Raw genomic sequence first — 18,400 nt, forward strand, 5'->3', positions numbered from 1 at the left:
CGGAAGGTGCTGACTCTCACTGGGGTACAGGGCCCCGGAAGGTGCTGACTCTCACTGGGGTACAGGGCCCCGGAAGGTGCTGACTCTCACTGGGGTACAGGGCCCCGGAAGGTGCTGACTCTCACTGGGGTAGAGAGCCCCTGAATCTTGCCTCAGACAATCTGTGGCCAATTGCAGTGTTTCTGTTGGTTTAGGCACAATAAAGTGGACATTTCATTCTTACTACTTCCCACAGAGAGTCATTTAGAAAGTGGCGAGGACGATAGCAGACGATTCATTGAGGGAATTCAGCAAAGCTCCAGGGTCAGGAGCACATTACCTGTCTGTTTGTCCTAAAGTACTGAACAAGCAAACACCAAGTTGGCAGATAGATTTACATAGCTGCCTTTGGGGGGGCAATGGGGAGAGAGAGAGAGAGAGCAAGAAAGAAAGACATTGCACTTACGGGCTCCAACTCCCAGCACTGAGTGCACAGAGCAGAAATCTAAACAGGAAGTGGTGGAACACACAGCCAGAGAAAAGAGCGGTTAACGATTTCAGTGTAGATTCATCAGAACATCCAAAAGGTTAGGAGTCGTCTCCTGTTTGGATACTGATGGGCCTGTTGTACATTTCCAGCATTCGTGGTTTATCTTTTGATCGCACCCAAAAGAATCCAATTCCACAATTGACTCTGCAGGTCTGTGACCCCAGCAAAATCCTCCCGATTAACGAGCCTCTTTAGCTGAAGCTTGTTCGCAAGTGAAGCTCTGGATCAGTCAGAGATCAGTGCGGGGCTGGTCCAGGGGCAGCGCGGGGCCGGTTCGGAGGTGAATTTACCCTCCTCCCCAGACTGGGGAATCGGACTGCACACCTACACCCCTGAAGTGTCCAGTCCACACTATTATACACTTATTATCGAGTGAAAACACAAATACACAACACACACTGCAGTCATTCAAACCGCTTACAAAATGCTGTTTTATATTATTCAGGTGAGGTATTAATCTCAGGACAGACAGACAGAGACAAAGGCCATTCTGCAGCTGGATTCGACAATGCTCAGAGCAGACCATAAAATGATACTCTGATTCACTGAACAGAAGAAACACCCCACATCAAAATTCACATCCAGGGCTTGTACATAACTGGGGGGAGGGGGACTGCAGAAATACTTTGCCCTCACATTTCCCACAGGCTCCGTTTAAATCATTGTCCATGTTTACAGGCTCATGCGTCTTATTGAAGAGCTGATCTCCATCGAATGGGAATAATAAGTTTTTTCAGCCCCTGCCTCTCCCAGCAGTGCAGGCTCTTGCTGACAGTTCGATGGCTACTGGTTCCTCAGTCGAGTGCCTGTTCCTGATGTGGGAGCCCAGACAGAGTGTGTCAGCAGGTCATTCAACCTTGGGGGGGAGGGAGGGGGTGTGGCGGCAGTGGGAGGAACACAGCTGAACTCGATCCTGTCCAAGCACGCACATCTATCAGTGGTCAATGGATAGTGATCAGGAACAGGACGCCTGGTAACGAGCTGCTGGTGGAGTCAGCGTGCCGCTGCAGGGGGTGGGAGGTCAGACCGCCGCCGCCGGGGAGCAGAGTGCCGCCGGGGTCACAGTGACCACCGCGTTTTATCCGGGGCACCGGGTTGGCGGAGGAGACTGCATATATGTTTCCCATTTGCACCGAAGGCTTCACAACTCAAATATAATCAATCTCCGTGTAAGTGGAGCGTCACATTTCATGACATAAATGCGAGGTTCAGTATTCAAACACGAGCAGTTCCGTATTCCCACCAGGGGCTGCCAGCGCATCACTTTCCCTTCCTGACGTGTACATCTGGAGACAGCTGCATTTAACTAGCAGCTCATGTCAGAGTAAGAAACCGAAACTGTGAGAGAGCAACAAGCCGCTAAATCCAGCATTCGCACACTGAATTTAACAGGCAGTGGAGCAGTCTGGATCAGCGACATCCAACAACACACAGACACCTGCTACAGATTCATCTCTCGTCACTCGAAGGATGCTCACCCTGCTGTCTGAGCTGTGCAGCCCGTGTACCCTAAACACGTAGAAATGGTGCCGAGCCCTTCACCAGGTCAGTGAGGAATTTCCTCCGCTTGTTCTCTAGCCCCTGCAGGAAGTTGGAGACTCTCTCCTCCCGCTCCCTGCTGTACTTTAGGATCAGTTCCTGTTTGCACTCTGTGCCTCCCATCTCCCCTGCTGTGCCGGGCTGCTCTAGCTCCAGCACACAGGCACGATCTGCCTCCACCTGCTGCCGCCGACACGCTGCCTCCTGTAACACCTTCGCTTTCTGCAACAACAAAAAAATGCCAACCGCTTTAGTTCAAACAGAAAAGTTGAATTTGGCACAGGTCAGTACATTTACCATTAGCTTGTTCTGTGCTGGTTTAATACGGTCCCAAGTCACTGCACCAATCTAGTGAGCAGTTACATATCTAAACAACAGCTCATAATCCCTGCTGAGACTGGAACAAGGGAGCCATCCAGTGCAGCTCAGCTCAGCTTAGACTTCTCCAGCCCAGGGGGAGACCACTGCCACTCACCCTCCTTCACAGGGGGTTGGATTCTGAAGACTTAATGCCTCCTGTGGAGCTTGATACACCCTATACATGAAAACTCACAGGTGCTGTTCCTGGGCCCATACTAACCCTCAACTTGTTAAAATGCCATTAGGATCCGGTGTGAAGATAAACACTCAAAGTGCAGAGGCAACAGCCTGCGATCAGCCCAATGTCCCGCTCCCCACCCTCAATAACCCAGCCCCGCACCCACTCTGTGAAAGGAGAGCAGACCTGGAATGCTGCGTCTCCCCCCACCCCTCCAACAAAGATTTAGTGCCAAGGTGCCACATTCCTGACACTCCAGCTGCAGGTCTCCACACACTCACCTGAAGGGCGGGATGGTTGACCTGATACTGTAGGATGGCCTGACACAGATTCCAGAAGGAGTATTCTGGCCACAGCACAGGCTGGAACACCAAGCATGAATGAGAGGTCTGCAAAGGTAAACAATCACCGTTTAACTAATGAACAGAGACAGTGACTAAAACACTGAAAAACAATATGAACAGGAAGAATATGTTATTTCTCAATGGTAATAATCTCTGGATTACTCCCAGTGCCATGCGCTAGTGAGAGTAGAAATAGGAAGATGTGGCAGGTTTACGCGTGGCCAGAGACATGATGCAGGAATAAGGGCTTCAGATTCCTGAGACCAGTTCTGTGGCAGGATTGACCTGTTCAAGTTGAACAGGTTGCACCTGAACAGAGCTGGGACTGATATTATTGTGGGCAGGTTAACTAGTGCTGTTGTGGAAGGTTTAAACTGATTCAGCAGAGGGTTGGCCACCAGGATGTAGTATTAAAAATTAGAAACAAGGTGCACAGAGGACTGGGAGAGACAGTTAGACTTAGAAATAATACAGAATTAGGTGAGATTATACAAAATACAAAGTGGTCTAAATTAGGTTTGGAGTGCATGTGTGTAAATGCACAAAGTGTGGTTAATAAGGTTGGTGAGCTGCAGGCACAAATAGCCATGTGGGACTATGATGTTGTGGTGATAACTGAGACTTGGCTCAAAAAAGGGGAGGATATTCTTGGGCGCAAGATATTCAGGAAAGATGGGGAAGGAAAAACGAGAGGAAGCAGTTTTGATTATGGAAAATATTACAGTGCTAGAAAGATAAAATGTCATTGAGGGATCAAAGACAGAATTTATTTGGTTGGAGTTGAGAAACAATAAAGGAGCTATTACACTACTTGGTTTATTTTATAGGCCACCAAATAGTGGGTAGGAGACAGGGGAGCAGATTTGAAAAGAAATTACTGAGAGGTGTAAAAACTATAGAGTAATGATAATGGGAGACTTTAACTACCTAAATATTGAATGGGGCAGTATTGTGTTAAGGGCAAAGGGGAGAAATTTCTGAAGTGTGTTCAGGAGAATTTTCTTGATCAGTACGTTTCCTGCCCAATGAGGAAGGAGGCACTGCTGGATCTAGTCCTGGGGAATGAAGTGGGTCAAGTGGTGAATGTCACAGTTGGAGAGTATCTCGGCAATAGTGATCATAGTATCGTAAGGAGTAGATTAGTTATGGAGAAGGACAAGGAGCAATCTAGAATAAAAATATTTAACTGGAGGAGGGCTCATTTCAGCGAATTGAAGAGGGATCTGGCCCGGGTAAATTGGAGTCAAAGATTGGCAGGCAGTAATGTCATGGAGCAATGGGCAGTCTTTAACGAGGAGATGATTCGGGTACATTCCTACAAGGGGGAAAGGGAGGGCAACCAAAGCCAGAGCTCCCTGGATGATGAAGGAATTGGAGAGTAGGATGAAGCAGAAAAAGGGGGCATGTGACATATATCAGCTTGACAATATAAGGCAGAATCAGGCTGAATAAAAAAAGTAGAGCAGAAGTGAAAAAGGAAATAAGAGGGGCAAAGAGACAGTACGAGAATAGATTGGCGGCTAACATAAAAGCAAATCCAAAGGTCTTCTATAGGCATATTAACAGTAAAAGGGTTGTCAAAGAAGTGGTGGGGCTGATTAGGGTCCAAAATAGAGAACTATTGGTGGAGGCAGGAGGTATGGCTAAGGTACTAAATGAGTACTTTGCATCGGTGTTTACCAAGGAAGAGGACTTTGCCAAAGAGATGGTAAATGAGGAGGTTGCTGGGATACTAGATGAGATAAAAATAGATAAAGAGGAGGTACTAGAAAGGCTGGTGGTACTTAAAGTGGATAAGTCACCCGGTCCGGATGGGATGCATCCGAGGTTGCTGAAGGAAGTACGGGTAGAAATTGCGGAGGGGCTGGCCACAATCTTCCAATCCTCCTTAGATACAGGGGTGGTGCCAAAGGACTGGAGGATTGCAAATGTTACACCCTTGTTCAAAAAAAGGGGAGAAGGATAAACCTGGCAATTATAGGTCAGTCAGTTTAACGTCTGTGATGGGGAAGCTTTTAGAAACAATAATTGGGGAGAAAATTAACAGCCACTTAGACAAGCGTGGACTAATAAAGTAAAGCCAGTATGGATTTGTTAAGGGCAAATTGTGTTTGACTAACTTGATTGAGTTTTTTGATGAGGTAACAGAGAGGGTAGATGAGGGCAGTGCAGTTGATGTTGTGTATATGGACTTTCAAAAGGCGTTTCATAAAGTACCACATTACTTTTGCTTGTTAGCAAAATTTAAGCCTATGGGTTAAAAGGGGCAGTAGCAGCATGAATACAAAATTGGCTAAGGGATAGAAAACAGAATTGTGGTGAATGGCTGTTTTTTGGACTGGAGGGAGGTATACAGTGGCATTCCCCAATGTTCAGTACCAGGACCACTGCTGTTTTTGATGTACATTAGTAACTTGGACTTGGTGGTACAGGGCATAATTTCAGACCATACAACACGCCTCAGCCTATGAAGGAGAAAGACAGACTAACATGTCTGGGACAATCTGCGCTGGCAACGGTCTCACGTCAAACGTTCGTGTGTCTTTCCCCTTTCGGATGCTAATGGCTTGTTGTATATTTCCACATTCACTGCTCAGTATTTACAGTAGAAGAGGATAGCATGCCAGACATACCAAGGAAACTAATATTGAATCAGGGACGGGGACTCACCAAAATTAACTTAAGCAAATTAACAGTATTGAAGAAAATAATGGCACTAAAGAGTGACAAATCCCCAGGACCAGATGGTTTCCATCCCAGGGTTTTAAAGGAAGTAGGTGAGAACATTGCGGATGCCCTAACTATAATCTTCCAAAGTTCTCTCGATTCAGATTTTAGATTGGAAAATTGCACGTCACTCCACTATTTAAGAAATGTGAGGGAGGGAAACCAGGGAATTATCAATCAGTTAGCCTAACATCTGTTGTCAGGAAATTACTTGAGTCTATAATTAAGGATAGAGTGACCGTGAAATTTTTCAGCTGATCAGAGAGCCAGCATGGATTTGTAAAGGGTAGATCATTGCCTGATGAATCTGACTGAACTTTTTGAAGAGGTGACTAAATTACTGGACAGGGGAATGTCTATGGATGTTATTTATATGGACTTCCAGAAGGCATTTGATAAAGTCCCTCATAAAGAGACTGTTAGCTAAAGTTGAAGCTCATGGAATTGAAGGCAATTATTGACCTGGTTAGGAAATTGGCTGAGCGGCAGGAGACAGAGAGTTGGGATAATAGGCAGCTACTCTAATTGGCAGGATGTGACCAGTGGTGTCCCACAGGGATCTGTGTTGGGGGCCTCAACTATTCACCATATTTATTAACGACTTGTTTGATGATGGGATAGAGAGCCACATATCCAAGTTTGCCAATGACACAAAAATAGGCAGCATTGTAAGCATTGTAGATGGAAGCATAAAATTACAAAAAGATATAATTACGTGAATGGGCAAAACTTTGGCAAATGGATTTCAATGTAGGCAAGTGTGAGGTCATCCGCTTTGAACCTAACCAGAATAGAACAGAGTACTTTCTAAATGGTGAAAAGCTGGAATAGTGGAGGTCCAAAGAGGCTTAGGTGTCCATATACATAGATCATTAAAATGTCATGAACAGGTACAGAAAATAATCAAAAAAGCTAATGGAATGCTGGCCTTTATATCTAGAGGACTAGAATACAAGAAAGAAAGAAAGACTTGCATTTATATAACACCTTTCACGACCACCAGACGTCTCAAAGCGCTTTACAGCCAATGAAGTACTTTTGAAGTGTAGTCGCTGTTGTAATGTGGGAAACGCGGCAGCCAATTTGCACACAGCAAGCTCCCACAAGCAGCAATGTGATAATGACCAGATAATCTGTTTTTGTTATGTTGGTTCAGGGATAAATATTGGCCAGGACACCGGGGATAACTCCCCTATTCTTCTTCGAAATAGTGCCATGGGATCTTTTTCGTCCATCTGAAAGGGGGTAAAAGTTATGCTACAGCTATACAAAGCCCTAGTTAGACTACATTTGGAGTACTGTGTTCAGTGTAGATTTACCAGAATGATACCTGGACTCCAAGGGTTAAATTGTGAGGAGAGATTACACAAACTAGGGTTGTATTTCCTGGAATTTAGATGGTTATGGGGTGATTTGATCAAAATTTTCAAGATATTAATTGGAACTAATAGGGTAGATAGAGAGAAACTATTTCTGCTGGCGGGGGAATCTAGGACTAGGGGACATATCCTAAAAATTAGAGCCAGATTTTTCAGGAGTGATATTAGGAAACACTTCTACCGCAAAGGGTGGTAGAAGTTTCGAACTCTCTTCCGCAAACGGCAGTTGATGCTCAGTCAATTGTTCATTTTAAATCTCAGATTGATACATTTTTGTTAACTGAAGCAATATGGGGCAAAGGTGGGTATCTGGAGTTAAATCACAGATCAGCCATGATCTCACTGAATGGCAGAACAGGCTCGACGGGCTAAATGGCCTATTCTTGTTCCTACGTTTTCTTTAAGTGCTATTAAAAAGCTTTCCACTGGTTTAACCAGTCTCACTCAACCACAATCAAACCAGCTCCACATCTCTCAAACACCAATATTTAAAATCACAAAAAAACAGATTATGTAAAATTATATCAACAAGATTAAAGCTGGGGTTGGTGAGTAATGAGTGTAACTAACTGTTCACTCGCCCTGAATTAGTTCATGCACTGGGATTGGTGTTTAACGCCTTCTCCATCATACAGCAAAGACCTGGACTGCACTGAAACACTTCCCCACATCCATGCTATTCACTTTCAGGAGATGGACCTTTTGCTCTAAACTCAGAGCAAATCTGCTGTGTAATACTTACATTGCCACATTTCACAGCATGAAACGTAAGAATTTCCATCCCCCGGGCTTCTCAGCACCAGCCTCACTGTCTTATGGATGTATTTTTACACCTTTAGATACCGAGGATCAGTGTGCGCGATTGTTAAACCCAAAATACATTTATAGCAGAGATTTGTGAACTGGTACAGTGGATGGTGTAAATTTTATGATAAATGGTTGGAGCAATAGCCCAGTGCCGGCTCCTCACCTGCCACAGCAGGAAGTCACTGAGACGAACCTCCCCAGATGTGCGGATCAGCAGGTCTGGGTCTGGGGAACCGCTCGAGTACAGACACCTGCCCAGCAGAGGCTCAGAGAGGTCACTGCAACACAAAGGAGCTCAGATTAATGCCGTGCAATGGGGCAACAGGCCCTGCTGCATGACCCCTGAGGGGAGGCACACCGACCAGCTCCTCCCCCCCGTCAGGCTCGACCACCAATAAGCCCCCTGCCCACCAGCCATCCACCTCGGGTCTCAACACCAATCAGCCCCTCCCCCCCGCTCGACACCGACCTGCCCCTCCCCCCCCCCCACTCGACACCGACCTGCCCCTCCCCCCCACTCGACACCGACCTGCCCCCCTCCACCCCGCTCGACACCGACCTGCCCCTCCCCCCCGCTCGACACCGACCTGCCCCTCCCCCCCGCTCGACACCGACCTGCCCCTCCCCCCGTTCGACACCGACCTGCCCCTCCCCCCGTTCGACACCGACCTGCCCCTCCCCCCCGCTCGACACCGACCTGCCCCTCCCCCCCGCTCGACACCGACCTGCCCCTCCCCCCCGCTCGACACCGACCTGCCCCTCCCCCCGCTCGACATCGACCTGCCCCTCCCCCCCCGCTCGACACCGACCTGCCCCTCCCCCCGCTCGACACCGACCTGCCCCTCCCCCCCCGCTCGACGCCGACCTGCCCCTCCCCCCCCTCGACCTGCCCCCCCCGCTCGATGCCGACCTGCCCCTCCCCCCCCGCTCGACGCCGACCTGCCCCTCCCCCCCGCTCGACACCGACCTGCCCCTCCCCCCCGCTCGACACCGACCTGCCCCCCCCCCGCTCGACACCGACCTGCCCCTCCCCCCCGCTCGACACCGGCCTGCCCCTCCCCCCCGCTCGACACCGACCTGCCCCCCCTCCGAACTGCCCCTCCTCCCCCCCGCTCGACACCGACCTCCCCCCCCCCCCACCGACCTGCCCCTCCCCACCCCGCTCGACACCGACCTGCCCCTCCCCCCCACTCGACACCGACCTGCCCCTCCCCCCCACTCGACACCGACCTGCCCCTCCCCCCCGCTCGACACCGACCTGCCCCCCTCCACCCCGCTCGACACCGACCTGCCCCTCCCCCCCGCTCGACACCGACCTGCCCCTCCCCCCCGCTCGACACCGACCTGCCCCTCCCCCCCGCTCGACACCGACCTGCCCCTCCCCCCCGCTCGACACCGACCTGCCCCTCCCCCCCGCTCGACACCGACCTGCCCCTCCCCCCGCTCGACATCGACCTGCCCCTCCCCCCCCGCTCGACACCGACCTGCCCCTCCCCCCGCTCGACACCGACCTGCCCCTCCCCCCCCGCTCGACGCCGACCTGCCCCTCCCCCCCTCGACCTGCCCCCCCTGCTCGATGCCGACCTGCCCCTCCCCCCCGCTCGACGCCGACCTGCCCCTCCCCCCCCGCTCGACACCGACCTGCCCCTCCCCCCCGCTCGACACCGACCTGCCCCTCCCCCCCGCTCGACACCGACCTGCCCCTCCCCCCGCTCGACATCGACCTGCCCCTCCCCCCCCCGCTCGACACCGACCTGCCCCTCCCCCCCGCTCGACACCGACCTGCCCCTCCCCCCGCTCGACATCGACCTGCCCCTCCCCCCCCGCTCGACACCGACCTGCCCCTCCCCCCGCTCGACACCGACCTGCCCCTCCCCCCCGCTCGACGCCGACCTGCCCCTCCCCCCCCTCGACCTGCCCCCCCCGCTCGATGCCGACCTGCCCCTCCCCCCCCGCTCGACGCCGACCTGCCCCTCCCCCCCGCTCGACACCGACCTGCCCCTCCCCCCCGCTCGACACCGACCTGCCCCCCCCCGCTCGACACCGACCTGCCCCTCCCCCCCGCTCGACACCGGCCTGCCCCTCCCCCCCGCTCGACACCGACCTGCCCCCCCCCCGCTCGACACCGACCTGCCCCCCCTCCGAACTGCCCCTCCTCCCCCCCGCTCGACACTGACCTCCCCCCCCCCCCCACCGACCTGCCCCTCCCCACCCCGCTCGACACCGACCTGCCCCTCCCCCCCACTCGACACCGACCTGCCCCTCCCCCCCACTCGACACCGACCTGCCCCTCCCCCCCGCTCGACACCGACCTGCCCCCCTCCACCCCGCTCGACACCGACCTGCCCCTCCCCCCCGCTCGACACCGACCTGCCCCTCCCCCCCGCTCGACACCGACCTGCCCCTCCCCCCCGCTCGACACTGACCTGCCCCTCCCCCCCGCTCGACACCGACCTGCCCCTCCCCCCCGCTCGACACCGACCTGCCCCTCCCCCCGCTCGACATCGACCTGCCCCTCCCCCCCCGCTCGACACCGACCTGCCCCTCCCCCCGCTCGACACCGACCTGCCCCTCCCCCCCCCGCTCGACGCCGACCTGCCCCTCCCCCCCCGCTCGACGCCGACCTGCCCCTCCCCCCCTCGACCTGCCCCCCCCGCTCGATGCCGACCTGCCCCTCCCCCCCCGCTCGACGCCGACCTGCCCCTCCCCCCCCGCTCGACGCCGACCTGCCCCTCCCCCCCGCTCGACACCGACCTGCCCCTCCCCCCCGCTCGACACCGACCTGCCCCTCCCCCCCGCTCGACACCGACCTGCCCCCCCCCGCTCGACACCGACCTGCCCCTCCCCCCCGCTCGACACCGGCCTGCCCCTCCCCCCCGCTCGACACCGACCTGCCCCCCCCCGCTCGACACCGAACTGCCCCTCCTCCCCCCCGCTCGACACCGACCTCCCCCCCCCCCACCGACCTGCCCCTCCCCACCCCGCTCGACACCGACCTGCCCCTCCCCCCCACTCGACACCGACCTGCCCCTCCCCCCCACTCGACACCGACCTGCCCCTCCCCCCCACTCGACACCGACCTGCCCTCTCCCACCTCCCCCCCCCCCCCAAACGACCTGCCCCTCCTCCCCCCCCGGCTCAACACCGACCTGCCCCCCCCCCCACCCCCGCTCGACACCGACCTGCCCCCCCCCCACCCCCGCTCGACACCGACCTGCCCCCACCCCCGCTCGACACCGACCTGCCCCCCCCCACCCTCGCCCCGACCTGCCCCACCCCCCCAATGTATGTATGTGCAGTGAGTTAATGTTACCTGGGTCTCAGTAACCCTTCTTCTACTCCCTGAGCCATCTCACGAACCGCGCTGGTGATCTCATGCCGAGAGGTGTAGGCGAAGCACACGTTCAGGAAACACCTGCAACACGACAAAGCAGTTAATGGAACAGATTCGGGGGAGAGAGGAGGGAGGGGGTGTCCCTCCCAGCTAGAGCGAGTGTCAGACACACACACACAGACACACACACACACACACACTAAGGTAGAAATTCTTACTTGTTGTAACTCTGTGTTGCTAGCACTGCCTGTGCAATCAGCTCCTGGATGTCGACAGGCAGCAGCGTCAGGTTTCCCAGGACTCTGATACAAACACCATGTTTCTTCAAATTCTCTCTGGAAATTGAAAATAAAAGCAATTCATTTACTGTTAACAAACCCTGCAGGGAAATTTACACTTACATCCAGGAGAAATCACGATTCAACCAGTCTAACCCCGATTCCATTACCATACATGATTTCCTACCCCAGCCTTGATGGACTGAAAATGAGAATGTCCTGTAATTAATCAAAATAAAAAATGAGGAATCAACAAGTTTGATTTTTTGGGTGGGGGGAGGGATGAGGAATCTCCTCACCTCACTGGTATTTTCAGCACTGTTACTGCACACATGGATACCAAGAGGATTCTGGTTTTAAAGGAGGAAGTCCAGGGGTCATTGGACAGTGATCAGGAGCAGGAACCCTGGCTGGTTTTCCCTCTCTCTAAACCAGGGATCAGTACAGCCCATGAACTGGAGCCCTCTCTCCCGGTCTGGGTGAGTCAGTACCACACCCCATGGGCTATTTACCACTGAGCCATTGAATCATTGCTGCTGGATGCCCGCACCTCCCCTTGGCCCTGGGGCCCTCGGCTCAGGCATTGGGGCTGGGGGTCAGGCACGGGGGCCCGGGGTCAGGCTCAGGGCCATTGCCAGAACGTTAGTGAAAACATCAGTAAGATGCTCGAGCTTTGTTTGTGCAATTTATAATCATCGAAGGTCAGGCTGTGTGATGGAGCGACGCAGCAGGAACCCGTTTTAGATTCTGTGTAGTTACTCAATGTTGGTGCAATTTCCTGAAAACTTACTGTTCCTCAAGGAGCCTCGTGAATTTCTGCCGTGCAAGTTCCATCAGCCCATCCACTTCCTCTTTGGAGCGCTTGAAATTCTCGATACTGAAAGCGTAAACGGTCACCTCTCGGATATTCAGGTTCAAACACCAACGAAGGGTCTGCAACAAAACACCAACCCCTGCCGTCACTTCAAACAGTGTTACACCTCGCAATGCCTCACCCCTCGCCCCAGCAGCCCTTCGCCCTCATCCCATAGCCCTTCGCTCCCCGCAGCCCCTCGCCTCGCAGTCTTTTCTACCCTTCTTACTCCAGATTGTCTTGGATCTTGTATCCAACTCCCCATATCTTCCAGAGTCTCTGTTCGATCCCTCAGATCTAGGTAAACTGTCAGTAATGTATATGATTTTTAGCAGTTGTGAAGTTAATAAGATTGTCTGGGAGCATTGCGCTCCTGACATTTAATTAACTGAAGCCAAGTTTAAATTAAAAAAAATAATTTTCACAGCATCTCAGCTGCGCCCAGGGGAGATCTGCAGTTTGGGGAGACTCCCAGAAAGGCAGGAGAATTCAACGGTCAGAAGCTTTGATTTATGGCAGAGCCCCCTTGATACGTCACTGCCACCTAACTGGAAAGAACAGACACTTTGATGCTCCAACAAGGCAAAGAAATGAGCTTTTGGGTTGTGAAAGTGATACATGAATGTAGCCCATTACCTCAGCCAGCTTCTCAAACCCCTGGGAGTGGCCCTGCTCTCTCTCCACTCGACATTTCTGTGCGTAGCGTCGATTCCCATCCATGATGAAGGCCACGTGCTCAGGCATTGGACCAACCTGCAGAACAGGATTACATGTTTGTTCTTAGAAATCTCCACTGTGCAAAGGCTAATTATCCAGAACAGGTACCCGGACTATACTTTTCTGGCAGTCTTTTTCCCTGCAGTGTGAGGCCGGTCAGAGGCTAATCCGAGGCTCTGACCCAAATGAACACTGGCGCCTCTTTGGGAAACAGACAGCTCTGCCTGGTCAATGACCATCAATTCCAGCAGCTCGAGCACAGTGAGGTGAAATGGCGGGTGGATGCGCAGCAAGGAGTTTAAAGTTTATTTTAAAAAGTTAAATTTCCTTATTATTAGATTTTCCCATATAGTAGCCCCCCTCTAGATTTTCCTTCCCCTTGAAGATAATTGAATACATTCACCTTTAAAATGGATGCACACAGCCTCTCGACAAGGTTCAGCTCTGCCTCCTGGATCCAAGACATTCTTAGGGTTTGGGTGCTTTTCACTGCAGACACAGACCTGGTAGGATTCTATAAACTGGGGGATGAGTTGATTATGAAGTATCGCAGAGGTTCAGATGGTCCTCTAGTTCTCAACAGTGCCTCCCGGCTTCCTGCAGCAAGTAACAACACACAAGGTCAGAGTGTAAGCCCTCCGGTAGCAGAGGAACTGAGTGACATTTCACTGAAGGGAAGACTGGAGGTATCACTATCAATGTTTGCTCTAATTTTTTTTGGCCCGCACGGCGCCTTTAACAATCAATTATTACAACTGGAGGAAGTAAATTGAGCTCTCCGATAACTCCGTGAATTTACATGACATAGAATTACATAGAAAGTTGTGCACAATTCTGGACACCCACACTTTAGGAAGGAGGTCAAGGCCTTGGAGAGGGTACAGAGGAGGTTTACCAGGATGATACCAGGGATGAGGGACTTCAGTTATGTGGAGAGATTGGAGAAGCTGGGATTGTTCTTCTGAGAGCAGAGAAGGTTAAAGGGAGATTTAGTAAAGATGTTCAAAATTATGAGAGGTTTTGACAGAGCAAGTATGGAGAAACTGTTTCCTCTGGCAAGTGGGTCAGTAACCAGAGGTAATAGATTTAAAATCATTGGTTAAAGAACTAGAGGGGAAATGAGAATAATTTTTTCCACACAGAGTTATGATGGTCTGGAATGCACTGCCTGAAAGGGTGGTGGAAGCAGATTCCATAGGAACTTTCAGAAGGCAATTGGACAGGTACTTGAAGAGGATTAATGTGCAGGGTTATGTGGAAAAAGCTGGGTTGTGGGGCTAAATTCGACAGCTCTTTCAAAGAGCCGGAACAGGCATGACAGGTCAAATGGCTTCCTTCTGTGCTGTATGATTCTGATAATATACAGCACAGAAACAGGCCATTCAACCCAACTGGTCTATGCTGTTGTGGAGGGTTTAAACTAATTTGGCAGGGGGGATAGGCACCAGGATGTAGCATTAGAAAGGAGAAACAATGTGCACAAAGGATTGGGAGAGACAAATAGCACTAGAGTAAGAAATAGTAAGCGATTAGATGGGGTCAGACTAAGAGAGAATACAAGAAGGTCTAAGATAGGTTTACAGTACATGTGTGTAAATGCACGAAGGGTGGTAAATAAGGTTGGTGAGCTGCAGGCGCAAATAGCCACATGGGAATATGAGGTTGTGGCGATAACGGAGACCAGGCTCAAAAAAGGGTAGAATTGAGAATTAAATATTCCTGCATATAAGGTGTTCAGGAAAGATAGGGAAGGAAAGAAAGGAGGTGGGGTGGCAGTATTGGTTAAGGAGAATGTTAGTGCTGGAGAGAGATGTCCTGGAGGGGGGTCAAGGACAGAATCTATTTGGTTAGAGTTAAGAAATAATAGAGGTGCCATTACACTACTAGGTGTATTCTAGTGGGAAGGATATAGAGGAGCAAATTTGCAGGGAAATTACAGAGCGGTGCAAGAACGATAGAGTAGTGATAATGGGGGACTTCAACTATCCTAATATAGACTGGGATAGTAATAATGTAAAGAGTAGAGAGGGGGAAGAATTTCTGAAGTGTGTTCAGGAGAACTTTCTTGATCAGTATGTTTCCGGCTCAATGAGGAAGGAGGCATTGCTGGATCTGGTTCTGGGGAATGAGGTGGGTCAAGTGGAACAAGTGTCAGTAGAGGAACATTTAGGGAACAGTGATCATAGCATCATAAGGTCCAGATTAGCTATGGAAAAGGACAGGGAGCAATCTAGAGTAAAAATACTTAATTGGAGGAAGGCCAATTTCAGTGGGTTGAGAACAGATCTGGCCCGGGTAAATTGGAATCAAAGATTGGCAGGCAAAACTGTAATCAAACAATGGGCTGCCTTTAAAGAGGAAATGGTTCGGTACAGTCGAGGTACATTCCCACGATGGGGGAATGGTAGGGCAACCAAAGTCAAGCTCCCTGGATGAAAAGAGATAGAGAGCAAGATGAAGCAGAAAAAGAACGTGTATGACAGATGTCAGGTTGAGAATACAAGTGAGAATCAGGCTGAATATAGAAAGTTCAGAGGGGAAGTGAAAAAGAAAATAAGAGGGGCAAAGAGAGAGTATGAGAATAGGTTGGCAGTTAACATAAAAGGGAATTCAAAAGTCTTCTATAGGCATATAAATAGTAAACATGTAGTAAGAGGAGGGGTGGGGCCAATTAGGGACCAAAAAGGAGACCTACACATGGAGGCAGAGGGCATGGCTGAGGTACTAAATGAGTACTTTGCATCTGTCTTCACCAAGGAAGAAGATGCTGCCAAAGTCATAGTGAAAGAGGTAGTGGAGATACTGGATGGGATAAAAATTGATAAAGAGAAGGTAATAGAAAGGCTGACTGCACTTAAAGTAGATTATTCACCAGGACCGAATGGGATGCATCCTTGGATGCTGAGGGAAGTTAAGATGGAAATCGCGGAGGTACTGGCCATGATCTTCCAATCCTCCTTAGATACGGGGGTGGTGCCAGAGGACTGAAGAATTGCAAATGTCACACCCTTGTTCAAAAAAGGGTGCAAGGATAAACCCAGCAACTACAGGCCAGTCAATTTAACCTCAGTAGTGGGGAAACTTTTAGAAACGATAATCAGGGACAAAATTATCAGTCACTTGGACAGTGTGGATTAATTAAGGAAAGCCAGCATGGATTTGTTAAAGGCAAATCATGTTTAACTAACTTGATTGAGTTTTTGATGAGGTAACAGAGAGGGTTGATGAGGGCAATGTGGTTGACATGGTGTACATGGACTTCCAAAAGGTGTTTGATGAAGTGCCACATAATAGGCTTGCCAGCAAAGTTGAAGCCCATGGAATAAAAGGGACAGTGGCTGCATGGATATGAAATTGGCTATGTGACAGGAAACAGTAGTGGTGAACGGTCGTTTTTCGAACTGGAGGAAGGTATATAGTGGTGTTCCCCAGGGGTCGGTACTAGGATCACTGTTTTTCTTGATATATATTAATGACTTGGACTTGGGTGTACAGGGCACAATTTCAGAATTTGCAGATAACACAAAACTTGGAAGTATAGTGAACAGTGAGGAGGATAGTGATAGACTTCAAGACAGACAGGCTGGTGAAATGGGTGGACACGTAGCAGATGAAATTTTTAACGCAGAAAAGTGCAAAGTGATACATTTTGGTAGGAAGAGGAGAGGCAATACAAACTAAAGGGTACAATTCTAAAGGGGGTGCATGAACAGAGAGACCTGGAGGTATATGTGTACAAATCGTTGAAGGCGACAGGGCAGGTTGAGAAAGTGGTTAAAAAAGCTTACGGGATACTGGGCTTCATAAATAGAGGCATAGAGTACAAAAGCAAGGAAGTTATGATGAACCTTTATGAAACACTGGTTCGGCCTCAACTGGAGTACTGTGTCCCATTCTGGGCACCGCACTTTAAGAAGGATGTGAAGGCCTTAGAGAGGGTGCAGGAAAGATTTATGAGAATGGTTCCAGGGATGAGGGACTTCAGTTACATGGATAGACTGGAGAAGCTGGGGTTGTTCTCCTCAAAGCAGAGAAGGTTGAGAGGAGGTGTTCAAAATCATGATGGGCCTAGACACAGTAGATAGAAAGAAACTGTTCCCATTGGCGGAAGGGTCGAGAACCAGAGGACACAAATTTAACGTGATGAGGAAAAAAAAATTTTACGCAGCAAGTGGTTATGATCTGGAATGCAGTGCCTGAAAGGGTGGTGGAGGCAGACTCAATCGTGGCTTTCAAAAGGGAATTGGATAAGTACCTGAAGGAAAAAAATTTGCAGGGCTACAGGGAAAGGGCGGGAAGTGGGACTAGCGGAAGTGTTCTTGCAGAGACCCAGCACGTGCTCAACAGGCCGAATAGCCTCCTTCTCTGTTGTAACCATTCTATGGTGTTTATGCGCCACATGAGCCTCCTCCCTCCCTTCATCTCACTCTATCACCATAACCTTCTATTCCTTTCTCCCTCGTGTTTATCTAGCTTCCCCTTAATATTTTCATGGAAAAATGAACAGCCTTGATGAATTTAATACCAGTAAAAATCCTATAAAACCATAGCCTTCAAAAGGAAATTGGGTAAATACTCGAAGGAGAGAAAACTGCAGGGATATGGGGAAAAAGCGGGATTAGCTTGATTGCGCTTCAAAAGAACCTGTGCGGACTCGATGGGCCAAATGGCCCCCTTCTGTGCTGTACTATTCTGTGGTAATGAGTTCCAAGTTCTAACCGGTACGATAGCAAAATACTGCAGATGCTGGAAATCCGAAACAACAACAGAAAACGCTGGAAAAACTCAGCAGGCCAGGCAACATCCGTGGAGAGAAAATAGAGTCAACATTTTGGGTCTAACCCTCTGTCAGAACTGGAAAATTCTCACCACTCTCTGGGCAAAGTCTCTCCTGAATTCCCTATTGGATTTTTAGCGACTATCTTATATTTATGGACTCCACTTCTGCACTCCCACACAAGTGGAAACATTTTCTCCACATCACCCAGTTTCATTATCTTAATGACCTCTAACAGGTCACCCCCCCCCCCCCCCCCCCCTCCCCTCTGAACTTCAACCCCACCCACAGACCAAGCTCGGAACCAATCAGATGAAGAACGAGACTCCTCCCGCCCTCTGATTGACAGCAGCTGGATCCAATAAGGAATTGCAACGTCGACCTGCCCGCTTAAGCCGCCAATTAGCGGGGCGGAAGACTGTCACTGGGTTTATGCCTTGGCCCCGGCCTCCGGTACCCAGCCCTCCCGCCCTAGGCCTCCGACTCACCGAGTTACCGGCGGCCTCACCGCCCCGAGCCCGCGCTTCAGCCGCCGCCTGCGTGATCACGTCACTCGCTTCAGCAACAACGCACCTCCG

At 50.9% G+C, this 18,400-nt stretch overlaps 1 protein-coding gene across 3 annotated transcripts; it reads right to left on the bottom strand.

Annotated features, from left to right (window-relative positions):
- Window positions 1–942: 942 nt before the first annotated feature.
- dhdds (dehydrodolichyl diphosphate synthase) lies at window positions 943–18,400 on the bottom strand. Of its 3 annotated transcripts, none has more exons than XM_085962704.1 (9): window positions 18,311–18,400; window positions 13,449–13,642; window positions 12,965–13,081; window positions 12,266–12,408; window positions 11,416–11,532; window positions 11,177–11,278; window positions 8,027–8,141; window positions 2,888–2,995; window positions 943–2,290 (listed from the first exon to the last, which is right to left on the bottom strand). In XM_085962704.1, the coding sequence occupies exons 2-9, from the start codon at window positions 13,509–13,511 to the stop codon at window positions 2,039–2,041; spliced, it is 1,017 nt and encodes a 338-aa protein (XP_085818830.1). In that variant the 5' UTR covers window positions 13,512–13,642; window positions 18,311–18,400; the 3' UTR covers window positions 943–2,038. The 3 variants fall into 3 exon arrangements, with proteins under 3 accessions (XP_085818830.1, XP_085818831.1, XP_085818832.1); XM_085962705.1 differs by lacking the exon at window positions 18,311–18,400 and adding an exon at window positions 17,915–17,994; XM_085962706.1 differs by lacking the exon at window positions 12,965–13,081.

Source organism: Somniosus microcephalus, chromosome 20 (genome assembly GCF_052327205.1).
Source record: "Somniosus microcephalus isolate GS21.2 chromosome 20, FLI_Smic_1.0, whole genome shotgun sequence".
Classification (NCBI taxonomy): Eukaryota; Metazoa; Chordata; class Chondrichthyes; order Squaliformes; family Somniosidae; genus Somniosus; species Somniosus microcephalus.

Coding starts and splice junctions, on each gene's coding strand:
- dhdds (XM_085962704.1), bottom strand. CDS start 13,511: ATGTCTTGGATCCAGGAGGCAGAGCTGAACCTTGTCGAGAGGCTGTGT. Junction 13,082..13,448: donor TGTGTGCATCCATTTTAAAG/GTGAATGTATTC, acceptor CCTGTTCTGCAG/GTTGGTCCAATGCCTGAGCA. Junction 12,409..12,964: donor GGTTTGAGAAGCTGGCTGAG/GTAATGGGCTAC, acceptor GTTTTGTTGCAG/ACCCTTCGTTGGTGTTTGAA.